This window comes from Malania oleifera, chromosome 2 (assembly GCF_029873635.1).
Source record: "Malania oleifera isolate guangnan ecotype guangnan chromosome 2, ASM2987363v1, whole genome shotgun sequence".
Lineage (NCBI taxonomy): Eukaryota > Viridiplantae > Streptophyta > Magnoliopsida > Santalales > Ximeniaceae > Malania > Malania oleifera.
In genome coordinates this window covers 106,198,135-106,221,688 of record NC_080418.1, presented here as the reverse complement: position 1 = coordinate 106,221,688, position 23,554 = coordinate 106,198,135, and the positions used below count along the sequence as shown (strand labels likewise).

The 23,554-nt window shown below is 33.5% G+C and overlaps 1 protein-coding gene across 1 annotated transcript; it reads right to left on the bottom strand.

Moving 5' to 3' along the window:
* Window positions 1-146: 146 nt before the first annotated feature.
* On the bottom strand, window positions 147-18,042 carry LOC131148682 (probable lipid-A-disaccharide synthase, mitochondrial). The gene is made up of 8 exons (XM_058098560.1): window positions 17,455-18,042; window positions 16,935-17,034; window positions 16,669-16,774; window positions 16,348-16,571; window positions 16,002-16,080; window positions 6,208-6,443; window positions 1,003-1,229; window positions 147-490 (listed from the first exon to the last, which is right to left on the bottom strand). Exons 1-8 carry the CDS (start codon window positions 17,700-17,702, stop codon window positions 310-312), a joined length of 1,401 nt encoding a protein of 466 aa, XP_057954543.1. The 5' UTR covers window positions 17,703-18,042; the 3' UTR covers window positions 147-309.
* Between the last annotated feature and the right edge of the window lie 5,512 nt (window positions 18,043-23,554).

Here is a 23,554-nt window from a genome sequence, read left to right as displayed (position 1 = left end):
GAAGATGAGAAAGAACGTAAAAGCTGTAAAATTTTCTGCATTTGGACCATCAAATGACACTTACTTAAGGCTTCTCCCTGCTCTCAAAAGCTATCCCCCTAAAGGGAGGTCTAATTGGTATTAACATTTAACACTTTGAAACAAAATAAAACAATAAATAATATACTGATATAAAATCACGTTGGGTGAGAAATTTTAAACCTTCTCCCACAGGTTTCACATCACAAAAGACCATATCTTACCAGTTCTCAATTGCCACAGGGACAGGGTTCTAAACATCTGCAGGAAAGGTTTTGATTACAATAATGATCAGGACTTCCCAGAGTACAGAATGGTGGAAGCTGCAACCATACTCGGGGTGTTATCAAGAAACTTCAACTTCAAATCCTGCTGCCCAGAGTAGATTGTTGGTGGTGGATGTAGAAGTTCCAAAACCTTTTCCGCCGCAATTATCTGTTCTGCTCTAAGATCTTCATTCTGTATTAGTTCCCTGTGAGAAAGGGAATAATTATAGCAATCAGCGTAAATGATAAAGCATTTTAAGCCAGGAATCATGCAATCACTTCGATGAAAATGATTTTATCCAACCCTGTTTAACAGCGATATGCATCTCCCTAAATGGGATATGACTAGGGTGCCTCACGTGCACTCCTGTGAAATCAAGAATTTTATGGAATCCGGTTTAAGCTGAAATATGAAGGGGGAACAGAATATGCCAATACCAAATTAAAGCATCTGAATTATAACTTTTTCAGTAAAATTTAAAACTTCAAGAAAAACAAAAATATCTCAAATATTTACAACCATCAGCATCTTGGTCAACTAACCCCCACACGCTATCCTACACCCAAGGGCACAACGAAACCAGGCAATAATTATAATATCATATTATGCTTCCCCCATATCATTTCAAAATCATAAAGTTTTGCAGTGTTAAGAAACCAAAACATTTGATCAAGAAGATGAAATTAAATAATATGCTTATATTGCAAATGTATTTACCTGAGCAACGAGGATAATCTTGCAGGTGTGCATGCCTCGAACAGAGCTTCAGGAATAATAGCAGAATTCAAAAGGATATTTGGGAGGGAGATAAATGGTATCTTTGCTTTAAAACGGACAAACATTTCAGTTAGGAAATGAGCCCGATAAGCAACCACACATGGTAATCGGGCAAGCTGCAACTCAACCGCAACCGTTCCAGATGTACATAAAGCAACCCTGCTTGCCTGTAAGGTTTTATATTTAACTCAGTAAAAGACCAGAGCCTCTCCAAGAAGCACATATTGTGAACATCACAATTAAAGGGTCTCACTGATCTTTGTCTAGGGTTGATGGTATCATAACCATGGAAAGATGAAGCACAGACAGACATAGGTGTCCAAACCAACACGTGTGACATGTCAACATGCAAAATCTTTAAAAATTAGGACACAACACAGCAAGGACATGGGGGATTAAGAATTATATTTAAAAATATAATTTATACTAGCAATAAAAAATATTTTTAATCCAATAATGACCCATTTAGAGAATATATATATATATTCAAACATCACTTTGCATCAGCCAGAAAATGTTCATAAATTATAATTCATAAGCTCAGCTATTTAAACATTAAAATGTCATACCAGCAATCCATATAAAAACTAACTTAAAAGTATGGACAGTAAGGGCCAGTTCACTTATGGAAAACAAATGTTTTTTCCCATTTCAAAATTTTGAAATATAAAAATACCCCCTTGTTTTCCATTTTTCCAAATTTGTATAAGAGAGCTGGAAAACATCTTCTTTTTTTTTCTAGATTTCCTATATAAATATTGGAAAACTAGAAAACAAGGTGATATTTTTGTAATTATTTAGAGATCTGGAAATGGAATAAAATTTGTTTTCTGCAACTAAACATGCCTTCAAGATTATAGAACAGAATAATAAAGATTGAAGACACGTCAACTTGGTCCAGTGACAGTGAGTCCTTTTCCCTCCATTGCTTGTCTTCTTCATCTTTATGCCTCTCATCAGCAAACAATATAACCTCAAAATCTGGCTTATCAAGAGAAAGGTTTGGCACCAAGAGAAAACCAGCACCATCTGTTGAATTAAATTAATCTGCCCCCACCGCCCACATCTTTATCACCTCCTTGCTTTTGGGCTTCTCCTTGATAAAATCCAAAGAATAGTATGGAAATATACTAAGTCTTTAGCATATTGCAACATTATTTTGTTCCTCTTCATTGAATGCACAAAGGAGTCAATACTCCAGTTCCTTTCACAACATGATGGGAACAAAGGTTGTCAAAGTAACTTTAGACCTATAGATTGAAGCATAGGTGTAGAAGGTAGAAGCACCATGAACAACCCACCAAATCTTTGGATCCATCAACTCCTCTATCATTATCATCCATATAACCTGAAATTTTCACGTACATGTTCACAGCCCTGAACTCTTCCTTCTTGTCCGTATTGAACAACTGCAAATTATCCTCGGCTAGGGATGTTCATTCTTGGTGTTTGGATCATTCAGGTATGTTTTCTTGTAGATCACTTCAAATTTTTGACTATTCAAACCCTCCCTTCCCTCTTTATCCTGTTATTTGTAAGGTTAGAGTTCCTCAAAAAGTAAAGCGTTTACTTGGTTGGGCTTAACAAAATTAATACCAATAACTTACTACAAATTAGGAGACTTTTGAAGGCTCTCTTTCCAGATGTTTGCATGCTTTGCTATACAGCCTCGCATCTCTTTTTGCATTGTGATTTTGCATGGAGGATTTGGAATAAATTGTTTGATATTATGTAAGAGAGTTGGGTATGTCCCTGCTCAGTGGAGGACTCATTAGTCACTTCTTTCGCTGGCTTTGAAAGAAGGATAGAGCAGCTCTATGGAAGCATAGCAAGCATGCAGTTTATGGGGTTTATGGTTGGAAAGTAACACGCAGATCTTTTTTGGGAAGAAATTTCATTTGTCTTTGGTGTGGGAAAAGATTCAGGTTTTGACTTCTTTATGATGTGCTGGGTTTTAAATTTTCAAGGAAGCTAGCTTTCAGGATTTAAATAGAGGGATTGGAAGAACAGGTTGGCTTGATTTTTGAATTCTGTTTAGTTTTTTTTCTGGTTTATTCTAGATTTTTTGGGGAGGTTTCTTATTCACCCTCCTTGTCAATTCTTCCCTGCTCTTTTCTCAGCTGAAAAGGGGCTTTAGGGGTCCTACCGCAAGGAGAATCCATAATATCAGTTTCTGCTTTCAAGACAGTTCACAGACCGGACAGTTTGTTCGCAGCGATCAAGACATTGAAAGGCAGTGACTCACTTGAGATCGCGCTTTGAGGAGTCTATTAGACAGCCCCAGTTACTGCTGCCTATCTGCCTATGGGCTATGAGATGGTTTCTCCTATTAATGAACTTTTTTTTGCTATGAAAAAAAAATGGAAAAAAAAAAAAGTTTAAAGCAAGCCTTTCTCTCCTTCAAAATTCCTGTCTCTATGAGGAGGAACATGATTAGGTGCCTTGCTTAAACATGAAGTGCTATAATATCTACAAGAAAATATAACAAAAAAATTGTGCAATTTACAAACAAGGTATGAAATATCTTTAAAAAATTATGTTTACTAAATCAATGAATCTAAAATATTAATGAACTTGAAAGTTAGTAAGGATTTAGAGTGTACAGCAATGAAGAGTAATGAAATTCTTAAATTCATCGATCAACTAGAATTAGATACGCCACTTGGGAAAATATTGACTCTTCATCATCTCACTTCCCTTCAAACCAATATACAGCTTTCTCAACTTTCTCTATCATGGTATCCCACATCTCATAAACTAAGTGCAGAGTTGGAGTATCCCCACCACAATCCCTTAACGTCTCATGGATAGGCTCATTGAAAAAAGCAGGTAGTCAATCTTATCTCACCATGAATCACCCCACACTTTCTTCTTCATAAATTGTGCTTTACCCACATCATCTTCTCCACAGCAACTCCACTTTTTACTAATCACTATTGCTTGGGGCCCATGTTTCACTTCTTCAAATCTTTAAGAATATCAACCATGGAAACTAAGCTCGTTTCAACATTCACAAGCATCTTCAAATTTGAAAATTCATTGAAAATAGCTAATCTCATGGAGTGATTCATAATAAAATTACCTACAATTATTGTCAGCAACAATAGTTATCCAGTGGCATTCTTCAAATACTATTTCATTCACCACTATGTTTTGCTGCACAAATGTTCAAGGCCAAATTGAGTGTGTGGAGTGTGGACAACACTATTGCTAGTTATAACCTACGACTCCACCTCCATAATAGTCTTCCCAATCAAATTGGGGATAAACCAACAATCTTTGATTTCTCCCCCACAATTGACTACCTTTAAAAACATAGGCCCATAATTTTGTGCATCTTCCACCCATCACAAGCAATGCTTACACCTTTTTGACTCCATGTGCCTTTGATTGGTTCCAACAACTTTTCAACACTAGCCCTCTCCTTTTGAAATAGCGTGGTTCTTAATAAATTATAACTCATGAGGCAAATAACCAAAGAAATAATTGTTGGCAGAAAAACAGTAGGAACTTACATAATAAAGATTCCTAACCAAATGAAGGTTAAATGTTTTCTCTAAAGTTGAATTACCAACACCTTCTCTCTTATTTGGCTCATAACCTTCCATTATATAAGAATTGTTGCTCATACACGGAATTTTTTAGCGGAGATGTTCAGCCTTGACTAGAAGATGGTAAAGCGACACGCCTAGGCAACAAATTTTTCTTCCACAACTCAGCTTGTTCCACTAATCCATTCATCACTTCAAAATGCCCATAGTTGACCCTGGCACAAGCTTGAATGCCAATATCTAAAAGCTTTAGCAAATGGACTTTTACTCTTGAATAAGATCCTTTGAAATTCTTCTTGCAGTAATTGCACATAAAAGGTACATTCCCTCCACCTCCAGCCTTGGATTCAAGATTTCACACCCGAGTTACATATTGATAAAGAGGTTTTAAATCCTCTTGTTCATTATATTCCCACTACACAAACAAACAAAAAAAATAGTTCTGGATGGTTTCTCCTTCATGCCTACAATGTTAAGAGTTTATAAATGTTAATGCGTGCTAAAAGGCAATTAAGTGCACTACTGCACTACTATCTTTCTAGTTTCCAATAATATCCCTGATTCCTATCAACATGGAGTATGCCAAATTTCAGGTTGTATGGACGATTTTGGTGACAGTAAATCCATGAGTAGGAGGATTATGAATCCAAAAATTAAGTGATGGGAGGATTATGAATCCAAAAATTAAGTGGGACAAAATGTAGACCTAAAACAACATGCCTTATGGATCTTCAACACCTATGCTTCAATTTGCAGTTCTAAAGTTACATAGAGAGCATTCGTCCTCGTCATATGGTGAAAGGAATTGGAGTACTTACTTGTGCATTTAATGAAGAGGATCAAAATGACACCGCAGCATGTCGAATAATTAAGGGATGTCCATAGTAATCGCTAGCATTTGTTGAGGAGAAGTCCGCAATACAAGGAGGGGAGACTAAGATGTGGGATGTGGATTGTGGAGTAGATTTATTTGATTCGATTGACGGTATTGGTACTCTTGCGATAGCAAGCCTCTCTCTTGATGGCCCAAATTTGGAGGTTATGAGGGGCTTGAAGATGTGAAGACATCAACAATGAAGGAGAAGATGACTCCAACTGGTATTGGACCAAATTAAAGACATATTCTTTGCTCTTTATTATTTCCATGGCTTTTATGATTTACTGCAAATTTTATATTTGGATTATTGGTATGAACTTTCAATGTTTTAAACAAGATTTCTTAGGAATTAGAATTTATGATACATTTTTCTGGCTGCTATGAATTAAATGAAGTTCCATTGTTTCCCCTAAATGGATCATAGCTGGATTTTAAAAATTCAATTAACATATTATAAATTTAAAATTATAATTTTAATCCCTTGTGTCCTTGCCCTGTCGTGTCTTAATTTTTTAAGATTTTGCATGTCAGAGTGTCAAACACATATCTTGTTGGATACCATGTACATTCTTCATAACTTCTAAAGCAGAAAATTATGGTGACAGACCTAATAGAAAAATGCATGGTGTTTCAGTTACATAGGAAGTTAAATTGAGAGGCCTACAACAGAATGCATTATACTTCAGCTATGTGGAAAGCTACATTGAGATGCCTTACACAGAACGCATTGTATTTCAGGTGCGATCCTCCCGGAATCAATTTAACAGACACAGGCCACTTATTAACAGCTCCATTGATGTAGTTCTCCACAAGCTTATTAGGTGCAACATGGATTATTATTGTCAACTCAGAAAAGGAGTCTTTTAATAGCTCCACTGTGTTTGAGAAGATGGAAAGCATGCGGGTCACCTCTTGCAATCTGCTTCCAGGAAGTAAAGTAATGACGGTGGCTCCTTTCAAGATAAAGTCCATGTAAGTGCTAAGACTAGATTAATTTTTAATACAAAAATGAGTGAATCTCATTCAAAATCCAGATCATGGCATGTTTCGATGCAAAGGAGTTCCCTCAAAATTTTAAATGTTAAACAATAATGCATAAAGTGAGGGTAATCCAACACGTGATTAAAGAAGGAAACATAACCTCCTTCGGACACAACCCAAGCCCTTATTGTTAGCAATATAAAAGAAAACTCTTTGAAGTACTGCTGAAAACCACAGGAAAGCGAAGGGGAATTTCAAGGAAGTTCAAGTACAAAAGGTTCACATAGGCTTCATTTCATACCACCTATTGATAAGTACTGAATTTGAATAGGTGCTGAATAGATAATGAGTGTTGTGAGTTATAACTACTGGACAACAGGAAGGAAAAAGCAATATTCGGTTGTGTCAAAGGATAAGTACTGAGCCTAATTACTCATATAATTGGTATTAATGTAGTACTGAATTTAAATAAGTTAGTACAATCAAGTCAAATGATTCCACACATCAAATGAATAGATTGATACAAATTTCCAAAATAGTACAACACAACAATCTACTGCCTAAATTTAGCACAATTATTTCATACAATTGCAGCCATCCTTGCATCATTAAAGTTATACAGATTTGGTAATAAGATAATGCAAACAAATTTTTCTGAGACTCAAATCCTGAAATTAATAAGAAATCTAGACAATGGATTGAAAATGGCAAACTCATAAGCAACTGAATTTGGCTATAGAATGGATAACTAAACCAAACTGAAACTATAACCATATTTGCATTGTCTTTTTTGCTTGTCGGCTTTTTAAATTCAAAGATCAAAGTATCAAACACAAAACCAAAATAATTACAGTAAGTTGTTGGAAATTATTTGTCCAAAATACAGAAAAATTTGAGGAAAAGAAATGAAAAGGCTAAAAAAAAACATCAGTTTCAATATCTTTTACCAGCTATAGATTTGGATGAAAAATTTTGTTAAACCCGATGGAAGATGGATTGCAGAAAAATGTTTCCAAATGATTCAAGTAGAAAAGAACAGAGAAAGTCACACAATTCAGGAGTAGGACATGAAAACTTTTCATTGATTTTGTGGTTTGTAAATGACCACCTGTACTAGGGTTGGTACCTGCCCTCCAGTGAAGCTTCTATCATCACTTTAATACAGCAGTTAATAAATGCAAAGCATCAGTGGTTATGGAAACACAACATTTCCTAAAGAAGAAGAAAAACAAAAAACAATCAGAAGCTTATAAAAACAAAGTAGGGCTCTCAGCAAACAAGAGCAAACAAGAAGGGGTACTTGTTCAGTTCCATCAGATAGAAAATCTTATCAAGGGTACTGTTTCTATCAGATTAGAGAAATCCAATTCAGTCAGATCAAAAGTCTAAAGGAGGAGAGGGGGGGATGTTGAGATGTCTGACTCCATGCGAGCAGATGACCTTCAGGTTAGATGAATAAAGGCAGCAGAGAGAAGTTTGCCAGGGGAGAAGAATGCAAAGACATAAATGACGTAGGATGCCTAAAGTAAAACTACTTAAAATTACAAAATAACCCCAAAGTAATTAAAAATTACTTAAATAAATAAATATCCCTAAACAAATATAAAATCCCTAATTTCATAAATCTATGCCTTCTACAAAACTATTTAAAAGGCAGCAAAAGCAGTCCTCCATCATACTCCCCTGGCTAAAGAAAACTCAACTCCAATGAGTTAGACCGCAAGTATCACTCTAAGAGATCCAAATCAAGTGCACATAGATCATCCTCAGGAAGCCAAGCAGCATGTCGAGCAAGCAGTTCTCTCCACTGTATCAACAAAAACCTCCATCTGAAGAAGTCACACACCTATCATCTAAGATAGTCTAAATCTCATTTTGCTGCTGTGGTATGACAGGTACTTGGAGAAGGGCAGAACCTGCACAGTACTAGAAGTAAAAGCAGCGGTAGTAGAAGCAAAGCAGGAGGCCCGAAGGTACCTCAAATAAGGTGTCAAAATCCTCCACATTGAAATAGGATTAATATTCATATGAACAGGCAGATCAAGTAGATAAGCATTAGATCCAAGTTTGCTAATACCAGGGAATGGGCCAATGGCTGGGATTTCTTTAAGTAATTCATGAGATAGCATTGTCACCTACATTAAAATCTCTAACTCTATGATGCACATTAGCACCAAGTTTATAGTCTATATTACTCATCGCAAGTTTGCACCAAACCTGAGCATACAAATCATGGATACCCTGTGCAAAGATTCGCTCAGAAATGCAAACATTGGGTTGTAAAGAACAAGATCAATGGGAGCACGGAGTTCCTATCCAAAGACACTCAAATGGCCTTTTTCCATGGACTTATCTGTTGAATTATCATAAACAAACTCAACAGTACGTAATACCAACTCCCAAGTGCCATTTCTCCTACTACACCTAAGGAAATCACCCAACTACGATCTACAATTAACAAACTCTATTTGACCAACAGTGACGTGAAGGGTAAGCAAAACATCACACTAGTGGCACAAAACTTCCAAATGTCTTCCAAAAGTAACTAATAAACTTCTCTAAAGAGTAGTTTTGCTACACTGAAACATCAGTCTTATGGAAAAGGAATAAAATGCGCCATCTTAGAGAACCAGTCAACTACCACAAAAGTAGAATCATGACCTTGGGTTGTTTTGGGCGAACCTAGGACAAAATCCATAGTCTTTCCATGATATGTGTGGTAAAGGAAGAGATGTGATGCGTTTTGTTTCCTAACTTTTGCAAACTGACAAGTGCAATGCTGCAGAACTATCCTGGCAACATCAATTTTTAAAGAAGGCCAATAAAGTCTATCCTCAATCAAGGCAATGGTATTGTCTCTCTACCTAAATGGCCAGCTAACCACTTGCATGCAACTCCCAAACTAAGAAATCTTGAGATGAAGTGCGCAGAATGCCTTAAATAGATACTCCTCATTGGCAAGAAAATTAACATATTCGAATACCAAAACTTACTTCCAGAAAGATGATCCTAAAGTGAGGACAAATCACATACTCATTCTTCAATCTTTCAAATCCTACAACAATACTCATTACATGAAGAATAGTTACTACTCAACTAAGGCCATCGTCAACCTTACTCTCAACAAGATGCTTGAAAACAAAGATGCACTCAATTGAAGAATTCCACCCATCTAGCATGTTGAGAACTAAATTTCTTTTGTGATCTCAAATATTGCAATGCTTGGTGATTAGAATAGAGCACAAAATCTTGAGGCAACAAATAGTATCTCCAATAGCGGCGGGGTCTAACCTCCACATTGAACTCTTTATCATAAGTGTTATGTCTTTGTGTAAACCCATGGAGTTTTACACTAAAGAAAAGTACTAGGTGTCCCTCTTGGCCCAAAACACCACCTATAACAACCTTAGGGGCATCACCTCTAAGACTTTACTGAAATTAATATGCCTAATTACAGGTGCTTGAGTTATCTTCTTCTTAATCTCAATAAAAGCCCCAGCAGTTTTAGGAGTCCAATGCAAGTCACCTTCACTAAAACAATTGGTGATAGGAGACATAATAGTACCAAAACCCCTAATGAAACACATGTAGAAAATAGCTAAACCATGAAAATTTTGAATATGTGAAACTATACTAAGCCCAAGCCACTCTATCTTTGACCTTGTCTTGGTCATTGTTATACCTGCATAGTGACTATAAATCCTAAGAAGAGTACCCCGTAGTTTGCAAGAAGGTCAATTTTTTAAGGATAGCATACAATTTGGCATCCCAAAGAAGAGTGAAGACGTGATGTAGATTACCTAGATCCTCCTCTCTAGACCTACTATATACCAAGATATCATCAAAGTACACTGTACACCATGAGAAAATTTTCGATTGTAAGACCTGTGCCATAACCTTCGTAAAAGTACTATTATCATTAAAGATGCCAAAGGCATGACTAACCACTCAAACAAACCATTTCTAGATCTTAAATGCAGTTTTCCATTCATCTCTTGGTCTATTGCAAATTTGACAATAACCACTACACAAACCAATCTTGGAGAACCAAAAAGAGCCAACTAACATATAAAGCTTATCCTTATGTCTAGTAATAGGACAGCCACACTTGATGGTTCTACTAACTATGCATATTGCATATCCTCTAGGATCCATCTTTCTTCAAGACAAGTAGGCTTGGTAATGCACAAGGCCTAACACTACGAACAAAGCCCTTCTCAAGAAGCTCGCCTGCCTGCCCACTCAGTTCTCCTTTAGGTTCATCCCATAATGACGTAGGTTACACAACCATGACACTAGGACCAAAACGTCACTTGGCGTTAGCTCACTAGGAAGCTCAAGTACTACGTCAAAGAACTTAACCAACAACTTCGCTACTCGACCCACATCAAAGGATCCTAGTTGGAACTCACTTGGGATATGGGAACTCACTAACCTCAAAGAGAACTTCTTGAGCAATGACCTCTAAGAAACACTTGTTTTCTGAACTGTCTCTCAAAAGTTCTACAGTCTAGCAACTAGGAGTGCCTTGTTCCTCAACTTAGGATCCTTTGATGTGTGTCGAGTAGCGGTCAAAATTATCTTGTCATTGTACCTAAACACACAAGTGCTTTCCCTGCCATGGTTGGTCACATCAAGACAATCTAACCACAAATGCTCTCTAAAAAGACATGAGCCACATCCATGGGCAGAATATCACAATAAAGCCTATCCTTATAATCTCTTATTTCGATGACACAAGGCACCTTTGAGTGACAAGTAGATTTGTCCTGTTTACCTACTTTACCAAAAGATGGTGTTATGGTTCTAGTGTTCTACCTTAAGATTCAATCTACCTAGAGCAGCTTTGGAGATGACATTCATGCTATTACCACCATCAATAACCAATTTGCATGTCCATCTCCATATTTAATAAAATTGTGAAAAATAGTTCTTTGTTTCCACTTCTCAATACCCATAATAGTGGACAAAACACATCTCACCACACTAACATGGTTCTCATCCCCATTAAAATCATCTACTAACTCACCAAATTCGATGAAATATGGGTGTTTAAATACATGATTGGGCCCAAGACCCATAAAGATTAAGTTTTTAGGTCAAGTTCGTGGTCATCCATATTTATCAAGCCTACCTATAAACTCCCCAAATTCTAAAATGACCTCTTACACCATGCCAAGATACACTGAATCAATTGCCTCCACTCCTTTGTTTGGGATTATATATCAGACTAAGGGAGAAACTTTTCAAGAGACCTTACAATCCAAGGTGAAATGGGCTTCGAAACTTTGATACTCAATTCTCAAATAACTTGGGCATTTCCCACACAGAATTTTAATTACAAAATTGGTCCAAAATGAGCCCAATTGGCTCAACACGGGAACTAACCTTGACAATTGTGTGCGCAGGTGATGAAGAAAGGCCAACAGCAGTAGCTCAAGAATGAAGATCAATTTTGATTTTTTGTATTTTCTTAAAAATTGTACTCGTAATGCTAAAAAAATGTATTAATACGAAACAATTTGTACGAAATGTCGAGTTAGTGAAAATCCAATTCAACCTAGTGAGATTGAGAGAATCAAAAGCGAGAGACACAATTAGGTAAATACCTTAGATGACACCTTCATGACTAAAAACACTAAAATTAAAGCCCCTTAGTTTTGCTATATAATGATCAGAAAAAATGGAGTTCTCGCAATTATATTTTGTAATGAATTTAAAATCACTAATTTCATACTCAATAAACTAAACATCTCCCAAGTACCTTATAACATCTACAATCATGGTCTTACATTTCCATGAAATTGTCGAAATTTCCAATTTCCGTCACCCTCAAAATCAAAATGGCAATAGATTTTTGTTTTACATAATTTCCGTCGAAATCTCAATGAGTCATCTTGAAATTTATCGAAATTTAGAAAGTTTAACTCTAGAATGAAATTTCCTTGGAATTCAAATGAGAGACTTAGGAGTGAAGTGAAATTTCTCTCTTAATTTATTTTATTCCTTTTATTGAAACAAAAGATTATTATGAGGTCTTTTGAAATTATATGAAAAAATAAACTTACAAGAACAATTTATTAATCATTTATGTCTAAAATATCATTATTTGTATATTAAATAATATTTAAATGACTTATGAATGTCATTGTATTAACTAAATCGTTTAATGCACATTATCTACAAATATATGTTTGATACACATATTATTTTACAACTTTTCCATCTCATACACAACAGAGATATATTTAACTTGTAATATTATTAGCCCTAAAACTTATATTATTATGTCTATTGACCATTTCCAAAGTTTCATAAAAAGAATTCAATGTTTTACCATTGATTTCCATTATTTTTCAAATGGAAATCGAAAATTGAAATTTTCGTACTTTTGGAGCTTCGAAATTTGACTCAAAATCAAAATTTAAGACCTTGTCAATGACCTAATCCTCACATTCAGGCATGTCATCAACCTCACGCTCCAAATCTAAGGCTCATACCAAACAATGAGCGGCTACATGGCCTCCAGCATGGCAGCGATAGATTGCACAAAAGAGCTACAAGCAAGAAGAATGATAGACCCACTAGAATGAGAGAGACAGGATGGCACTCAACTTGCCTAGTAGTACTCTCTTTAAAGTTAGGCTAGGGCCTAATCACGAACTGGGAAACGACGAACCAGACTAAGGAACTAGACTAGCGGGACTCACTCGCATGAATTGTTGTTCTACAAAAAATCTTAAGGTACTTTAGAGATTACAACTCGATCTTTCTCCTAATATCCTCTTCTGTAAGACCATTAATGAACCAAGTAAATTTGTGATATGTGCCTACAATAATACAACTCCTAAGCAAAAACTCCTCCAATCATTCTATAAAACTAGCTATAGTGGTGGCTTGTCTATAGTGAAGAGCTCACCAAACAATTCTCTCTCATAGTAAGGAGGGAGATACTTCTCTTTCAACCATCAGCCTTTGTCTCATCTCTTCCCATCAAGCAATAGAAGGTCATGAATAGTTTGCCAATACTTCTTGGCTGGATCTACAAGTTTCAAAACAAAACTTTTCCTCGCCTGATTCAGTACCACTCGAAATAATACTTCATCCCCTCTATCCAATCTAAGAAGGCAGTTGGATCTAACTTCCCATCATGTGTACACATTTCAGCCTTTACCCTCTTTATAATATCCAATTAATCCTCATGATCAAGCCTAGGTTGATACCTATTGCCCCAATTAGGAATTATATCATGATACTCATTGGCTGGCTGTCTAGGGGTATGCTGAGACTCCACAGGATCGACCTTTTGATAATACCTACCTTCCAAATGTATTCAAGGGTCTAGGTCTATCATTAGGCAGATGTACTTGACTCACTCTATTGGTGGCTATTGGGGCTTCAAGAGCAAGAGAGGCTGACTCTACAAAGTAAGTGGATCCCTTGAGCTGCCAAAAAGACTCATCTCTTCATATACAACGCGCTTACCTAGAAATATCAAGACTTGTGCCATTTATTCATTGAGTTGCTCAAATTGATGGTCCACAGAGTTTAAATAATGGGACAAGTTCTGAAAGTCAATTTATGAGGTCTCAGGTGAGAGAGTCCAATTATGTTGATGTTCATAGCCCGCAATAAGATGATATAAAATATAAATGCAAAGGAAAGCTAAATTTGCAACAAGCAATATAAATTCTAGAACATTACAAATTTAGTGAAAACAAGTGTCAAAGCTCTAATTGGAGAAACAAGCAAGATGGCTAAATGCAAGAGAGAAAAAGGGACAATATGAGTCAAACTTTTTTTCAAAGAGAAGGTTGGGAACGGGGAATCAAGAAAATTTGGACTATGCGAACTTATTGATTACCAAATCAAACAAATAGTTATCAAGCCCAAAAAAGAAGAAATTATATCTTAGCAAAGGGCCAACAAGCTTGCTTTTGACTCTAGATCAGCCTGTTCTATAATTTCCCAGAAATACAGTCTATTCCTCACCCAAAAAATAATAAATAAATAAATAATAAAATAAAACTGAAAATATCGCAGAAAATATGGAACGTCACCAAACCTAGAACTGTTGGTGTCAGGATCAGCCAATCAGCAAACCTGGCTGGCACTAATGCTAGCAGGATCTATTTCTTGTTGTATTTTGAACATTTGATAGCAAATCCTTCATTTTTTTTATTTTATTTTTTTTTTTTGGGGGGGGGGGGGGGGGGGGAGGGGGGAGATCATATACAAAATCTCTTCAACATTCCTCCAAAATCTCACTGGAAACCACAATTTCTCACAATCAGATTCAGTTTATCTCCAGTATTGTTCTAGTATTCCAAAATCGCTCAAGGCAGCAGTCAACCTCTCTGGACACAGAAACTAGGTGGTTGGGAGGGCTGCAAGGGGGAAATGAGCTTTGAGTGATGATGAATGGCTGCAATGCAGAGGGTTTTGCAACAGCAGAAAGATTTCAGGCAAGGTGGAGGGCTTTGATGAAGAAAGATTCCATTTTGGTGATGAAACTTCTTGTGCAGCACACAGCTTTGAAGCAGCAGCAGTCCTCTCTCTCTCTCTCTCCCTCCCTCTCTCTCTCTCTCTCCGCTTCCCTAAATTTTTTTTCTTGATTTTCCTACTGCCAGTAGTTTCTCAACGAAAACATTAGAAATTTTTTTTTTTTTTTTTTTCCAACAGTATCCTGCGACTGTATCCTGCAGCAACAACATGATTTTTAAAATTTTTTTTTTAAAAATCAGAGTTAGAATTGAGGGGGAGACCCAGAAAGAAAAAGAGAAGAAGAAAGAAGAAGGGAAAAGAAGGAAGAAAAAGAAAGAACAGAGAGAATCAAAACAGAAAATGAATCAAAACAGAGAAAAAGAAACAGAAGGAAGGAGGAAAAAGAAGAAGAAGAAGAAGAAAGGTAGAGGAAAAAGAAAGAGGAGGAAGAATTAAAAATTACAAAATAACTCCAATACAAACAAAAATTACAAAATAACCCAAAATAATTAAAAATCACTTAAATGAATAAATATCTCTAAACTAATATAAATCCCTAATTTCTTAAATGTATGCCTTCTATAAAACTGTTTAAAAGACCACAAAAGTGGTCCTCCATCACATTAGGCATAAAACTGGCTTAGATGTTTTGGGTGGGTGACTATGGTAAAGATGGCCAGGACCTTGTTTATGAAGTTTGGGCTCCATTATCTATGTTGCACTGTAGCTAATGTAGTAAAATTGACCACTTAAAGTGGACATTATATCCCCACTTACAATTTTTTTCTTAAAAAGAGGTCTCAAAATATGTACTCTACAGCCAACACTGAAAGTACCTTTTTCAGGATTTAACCAAACAGATATTGTGTAAAATTGCAACCTACAACTCAATCACTTCAGTCTATAACCTAGATCAGAAAATTCTCCAGTGATGCCACTTATCTTGTCAAACCCTCACCCCTAAAGACTGAAAAAAAAAAAAAAAAAAGGATATTGGACCTGTTATTAAGAAAACAAATCTAGTAGAAATCATAAGAATTGATTACCTGAAGGTATTCCATATTTTCTTCGGAAGTCTTCGCAATTTCCTTGCACCTTACATTCATTTGGTGAACCATCTTTTCCCTAAAATGAAAAGCCTCCAGCATGTTAATGCTTAAGCAACTAGATATGTTCATTCACTGTAGTATGAATTGACAATGCTAATCACATCTTAAGTAATTGATCATATATGCAGTTCTCTTTATGTTGAAACAAAGAAATAATAAACATGAAAATAAATACATATTTAAGGTAAGAAACTCGGGCAGAGACTCAGGAGAATATGACTAAAACAATCAATTAACTCTGTTCAATCCAATGCATTTTTCAATATTAGATAATAAACTGTACCATATTAAACTCCAGAATATCTTCTAGTACAGGATGGCCCACAAAAGTTGCATCAAGTCCATTCGATCTGCAAACTTCTTCCTCAAATGGAAGTATGCACAAGACATGGTCCACAAACTCAGTTAACCCTTTGAGTCTTGTTTCACCCCCTTTCCATGCCCAGAATGACGGTGCCACATAATGAACATGTACAGGACTAGCCAATCCTTGCTGACCATATTTAGCTGCAAAAAGCATTGGCCAATTTTCCTACAAAATACTTTTTTGCATAAGCATTAAGAAGAAATTGATTAAAGCTCCAAAAAGGTGGTGGCATAAAACCTCGTAACTGCCTTAGCAGACGAAAAGAGAATCCCTTCGAGTCTACTGTCACTACAACATGAGGCTGAAACAGACCCACAGCCTCCACTGTTTCCTTTAGCTTAACCTGTAACTTCAGAATTCCAGTATGAAAATTGGATCTAAGTAAGATGCACCACCACTAATGCCACCATTTCTACTAAAAGATATACAATTGTGTGTCCAGGTGTGTATATAGGCGCATGCAAATAAATACAAATACATGTAAGTGTTGTTTTGCCACTTACCCTGATTGTATTTAGATGTGGCAATAATTCCCAGATCCCCATAACTGCAATTTCCTCCATAGGGAACAGAGATTTCAATCCTTGCCCGGACATCATTGACCTAAGTCAATATTTCATTAAGGAAATCACACATGATGCATTGTAAAGAGAAATTGTCTGTAAGAAAGCATAACTAACACCATATTTAGTTGTAAACAAATCAATCCCAATTGGCAATCCAGACTGGAACAATATAAATTCAAATAAATCATGTGCTTCTCATCAGAGAAAACATGAAACTGAACAACAAAAAATTTGTAGACAGCATTTAAGGAATTTCCCGAATAAGCATAAGGGTATTATTACCCGCATTTTTTTAAAGGTAAAACGCCCCTACTGTTTTAAGGTAGGAAAGAAGCACAATTCTATATCCGCCCAATCAATAATTTTATCCAATGCGCATAATTAATTTAAGAAACAGAAATCAAATGATGAGGAAAAAAATAAAATAAAATACAAGAGATGCAAAGAGAAAGCATACCCTCCAACACCTGCGAATCGGATAGGAAAAGGAGAAAGCTTTTTCAGAGACGACATGAGACGAGAACCAATGCAATCTCCAGAGACTTCTCCAGCAACCAAAAAGACCCTTAACTCCCCTTCTTTAGCAGCCGCGTCAATAAGGGTTTTGCTTGAAACTGACAAGGATCTTCTCGGTAGCCTTGAGAAGGCAAGGCTAGCAGCCCTATTAGCCTCATTACATATCATTCTGAGCAACATATTTGCCATTAACTGTGCTCAGTAAGCACCAAACAACGATATATTTTACAACTCCAAAGCAATTCCAGACAATAGTATACTTCGTAATGCTAAAAACCAAAGCAATCTTCTGCTTTGAAAAGCCAAAAAAAAAAAAAAGTCAAAAAAAAGAGCAAGTCATGAGTGCACCAAAACCCTAAACTGAAAAATTTTTAACAGTGAAGGACAAGAGCTTCCTGAGGAAGACAGGAGGCAACTCGTTAAACCATTTCTGAAAAAGGGTTTCTTCAGATCTTCCAAGTCTCTGCTACTGGGGATACAACAACAAAGGGAAGAAGAAAGGGAGTCATTTCTCCCCCATACTATTTGTGACTGACTAGAGAAATTTTTTCTTTTTAAAAAAAAAGTTTTAATAGTATAAATTATTTTATAAATAACTAGGCTTTCTATTTTTTATAATTTTAAAAAAATTATTAAAAAAATAAAAAAATTAAATAATGTAAGGGCATTTTCAATTTGGAGATAGTTATAAATGATTATAAAAGTATTTTGAAATAATTATGAATCGTTATAAGAATAAATTTAACATAATTATAATAGTAAAAATTATAAAAAATAGAAAAATTAAATAATGTAAGGGCATTTTTAATTTGGAGATAGTTATAAATAATTATAAAAGTATTTTGAAATAATTATGAGTCATTATAAGAATAAATTTAATATAATTATAATAGTATTTTGGGATAGTTATGGGTAGTTAAAGAAGTATCTTGAAATACCAACTGTTAGTTATAGAGATAAATTTAATATTTTTAAAAGGTGATATCAAAGGAAGAATCTCATTTATAGTGTTAGAGAAAATATTTTTATTTTTTAAAATTAAGATACAAAAATTTTAAACAAACAAATTTCTTATGTTTTCATATAAAATTATAGACAAATAGTGTAAATCATTTATAAACAAAAAATATCTTTATTTTTTTTTTAAATTAAGGCAAAAAAAAAATCTCAAGGAAACAAACTATTTATAAAAATATGAATAGGAAAAATTAATTTGTAGATAAAAGTATAATCTTTTAAAAAATAAGACTAAATATTTTTAAAAGAAATAAATTTTTATGCATATAAACTGTGCAAATTATTTTATGTACAAAAATGTTCTTTATCTTTTTAAGATGAAATATCCATAAAAATAAAATAAAATAAAAGTTATATTGCTATGGACCCTGTATAAAAAAATCCAACCAACCAAGATTAAGTTATTTTTTTAATGCAAACTAAAAATTTTATTTTATCTTCTTAAAAAATAAAATAAACTAAGATAATGTTTAAGATCATCAATTTCATACTTTAAATTTGTATGGATTTGAAGAGATTCAATATAATTTAATACTGCATTTTGTCCAAATAAATATAATTCAAATCTAAGGTCCAAATTCCATAATCTCAAACAAAGAGTAACAATATATCTATACTTTAAATTAATGAAAGTACAAATAAGATAAATCATTTAATAAAAAATGTCTATGTATTTTCTAAAATTTTTACCTATATAAACATTAAAAATTAATATTTCACATTTTTTTATTTAGAACATTCATATTATATCATGTAAATTATATTTGTAAGATCTTTCTTATCTTTGTATTTATGTGGTATAATAATTAATAGAATCTCATATTTATGTTTGTATCTTATAGTTTAAATATTTTTTTTATAAATAACTTAGGATAACCATGCTTTAATATTTGTAAATTAAATTATAATAGTGTATTAAAATATATGCACAAGATATGATTTTTAAAATAAAATTTTAATAAAGTCGTTATATTATAATATTTTAAAAATATGAAATTTCAATTTTGTGTGAGGCAAAGTTGATTTTTCAAAATAAAAATTAGAGTCCAAAACAAAATTGGTTTTAGTAAAGACATTAGATTTGAATTTTCTGTCAAATAAATATTGCAATGTTATGAACAAAATTTTTTAAAAGACATATTTTTTATGATTCTTAGTGAGATTTTCTAAAAAAATTTTAAATTTTAAACATAATAATATATTTAGTTGTACCTCTTATTTTGTATCAAGTTTCATCTACTTAAAATAGTTGGAATAACTTATTTTTTATATAAATTACGAACTGTAAATATTTAGTACATTGTCAACAAACTCATCATCTCTTTCCATATAATCCACGGAATTATAAATGAATAAAAAAAAAAAGTTTAATTGACTCATTCAATAATAGGACAATTTTTTTAAAAAACATTCAAATCTTTCAAATTTATGTCAAGTTATTGCAATTTTTATGTGCTAGATCTTGACACTACCTTTTTTTCGCATTTTTTATTTTCATTAACTTGCAAATTTGAAATTTAAAATTCATATTACTCAATATCAACTTCCAACTAAGATTTCAATGGTCGAATTGAATATAATTCAAGACACATCTACACACAAATTTTAATTTTTTGCAAACAAAGAAAATGCATCTTGTTTTCAATATTTTTTTTCTTTTCTTTTCCTCTTTGGGTGATGTCACCATATGAAGACATTAGGCTAAGAAAGAGAGTTTTTTCCCGTTTTATTATTAAATATAAATAAAATATAAAATAACACTCTGATTGGGAAAAATTTTCCTAAAATAATGCTTACGTAATCTCGCAAGCTTCATGCTGCGAGATTTAAACTCATGGGCCGCTCAGCGATCGACACGTGGCAACAAGAGAAACAGCGGACAGGTGACGCGTGGCGACGCTGGACCAAATCTCGCAGCTCGAAGCTGCGAAATTTAATAAGGGCATCCAACTAGAACGTGACGCGTGGCGCAAATCTCACAGGACCAAGCTGCGAGATTTGCGCTTGAAATCCATCCGCATTGTGACACGTGGTAAATCTCGCAGGACCAAGCTGCGAGATTTACGCCTGAAATCCATCCGCATGGTGACACGTGATAAATCTCGCAGGATAGTCCTGCGAGATTTGCTTTGTCTGCTCAAATCTTTCCCGAGCTCTCTCAGAAGACTATATCGCAGAGGAGGAAAGGTTGCAGAGGACCGTTCGAGCTAAGCTTGCAGAGAGGACCGTTCGAGGTGGCAGGTTACCGTTCGAGGTGGTAGGTGACCGTTTGGGCGAAGGCGAGGCTATTTAAGGGCCGAAGATGGGGTAGGTTTTTATTTAGAAAAAACGTGAATATATTATTTTACTTACTGAGATTTATTTTCTGTTTTGAGTTGGTTTCGTTTCATATTTTCGTTCCGACTATTTGGATTCGTTGCAGCATCTAGAGGAAGGTTAATTTTTTTAATTAACAATTTCATTAACGTGCAATTTTAGTGAAAGCAATGAAGTATCATAAGATCCATGAATATATTTATATTTATAAACCTGAGTTTTCTTCACAAATCAGTTACGCATGCCATGTATGTTTGTCCTCTGTTAGTATGTGTATATACTCTGTGTGCATAATGATTTGTAGAACTTGGTATTGCTGTACACTTAGGGCCTGTTTAGTTCTTGAAAATAAATTTTTTTTCCATTTCCAGGTTTATTATTACTATCTTTAGAAATTCAATGTTTAATTTCAATTGTGTCACTTAAGTAGTTTTGACTATTTCAGTTTATAAAATTTATTTATTATTTGCTTAATTGATATTACTTAAGATTCTATGTTTCATAATAAAAAATCGAACCGCAACATCAAACCAAACCAAATCGAAAAATTGGTTAACCATTTCTTTGGTTCAATTTTGGTCACAAAATTTTAATTTTTTTCATTTATCAGTTTGGTTTTTATTTAGCCCATTCAATAATCACAATTAACCAAACCAAACTGATATACTATAAATATATATATATAATGCATATTATGTATAATATCATGTAAATTTTTAATAATTTAATCTTGAAAACACGGGATGTGTACATAACATCCCTTATTTATCTCGATTAATTAATTACTTTTAAAATGTTTATCCTTAATATCCTAATTAGCTAGTAAGTAAATAAACATGATAAATACAAATACATATTTGAAACAATCGAAACTTACCTTACTTTAATTGCAAGTACTTGTTGAAGTTATAGCAGTAATTAAATTCTTATTTTCGATGTATCCAAAATAGAACTGAAATTTGTCAATAAGCTTACGATATTAGACATCATAAAAAATACAATATATATATATATATATATATATATATATATATATATATATATATAAACTAGTCCATAAACATCCCTAAGTCACTGTCATCAAGAAATTATTTTTATTTATATTTAATATTTTAAAAATGAATAAAAACATTACATGCCCTTATTCATGTAATTTATCTAATAGAGTAAATAGTGAGTTTAAGAATCGAGAGTGGTAAAAACTACATCCATCCTATTTAGAGTATGAATCTTGAAATTGAAAAGTAAGGACTTGTCTATTTGTTGGAAAATAGTTTTCATTTTTCTATTCAAGTTTTTTTTTTTTTTTAAATTATAAAAAAGTAAACTATTTTTTTATTTTACAACATATGTATGCGAAAAAAATAAAAATAGTGAAAATTTATTTACCTTTAGAAATAGTTTTATTTTTATTTTTAATTTTTTAAATAATTACAATAATGTAAGATATGTGCCTACTTTTTTAAAATTTTAACAAACTCGAAGTTCATGAGCACTAATAAAACTATAATCCCTTACTTTTTACAAAGAGAAGATTCTAATAGAGGCAAGACCATCATAAACTTTGAACACTAAAAATGAACATTCCACACGAGAAAGAGTTAGAGAAACAATTTCTCAAATGAAATAACTGTTGTGAATATAAAACTCTCAAATGAAATTAAAAGAAAACAAAAGAAGATTTTATATTTTCTCTTTTTGAAGGAAGCTAAACAAAATAAAATAAAGTAGAGAGAGATTGTAAGTAATAAGATAGGAAGAATTTGATAATACAAACTATATAAATGACAAAAGGTATGTGGTTAACTAGTTCTCTTTGTGAGATAATTATTTAGATCTATCATTGTAGTGTCATCTTCATCAAGCTTTTCGCATCACTTCTCTATATTGACATATCAAAATTTTTAAATTATATTGTATTTGAGGACACAAATTTGAAACTTTATATTTAAATTTGTTTAAATTTAGATAAAATTCAACATAGCGTAAACTTTAATCATAACTGATGTGTGGATTCTCACTCCTCCTAAATTTTTTTTAAGAAAAAATAGAAAAATGAATCTCATTTTCTTTCTAATGTATCAAAAGTAATTTTCTAAATTAGTCACAAGATGAGTTCATTGGAGATAAATGATATATTAAAAACAATTTTTTATTCATGTTTGGCAGCAATGTGAATATGATAGTGGCATTCATATAAGTTGAAGGAATTATAAGTTAATTATTTAGTATACACTCAATGGCACATGATGTTTTGGAGCTTTGCAATCTATATTTGAGATATGTATATATACATACATATATATATATATAATTAATTTAATTATATAATATAAATATAAAATGTTAATTAATTTTTATAAAATATTAAATAAATATTTGTGATACACGCATTAATTGAAGGCTTGCTTACAAAAAGGTTTCAAAGATATTATATATTATATCTAAGAAGTTTTTTTTTTTCTAAGCGCGAATTTAAATGCCTCTTGCATGGCTGATGCAGTGATGTGAATTGCATGCTGGTAGATATCATAGGTTCTCGCATGCTTAAACTATATTATTATATTGTCTACAAACGTTTAAGGGTCATTGTAAAAATGGGTAAATGTTCAAATTACACTTGGCATGCTGCCGAAATTTCGATACGACTTTTCGTAAAAAAGTTATAATTGCATGCAAGAATATTTTCAAAGTGACAAGTGAAACAT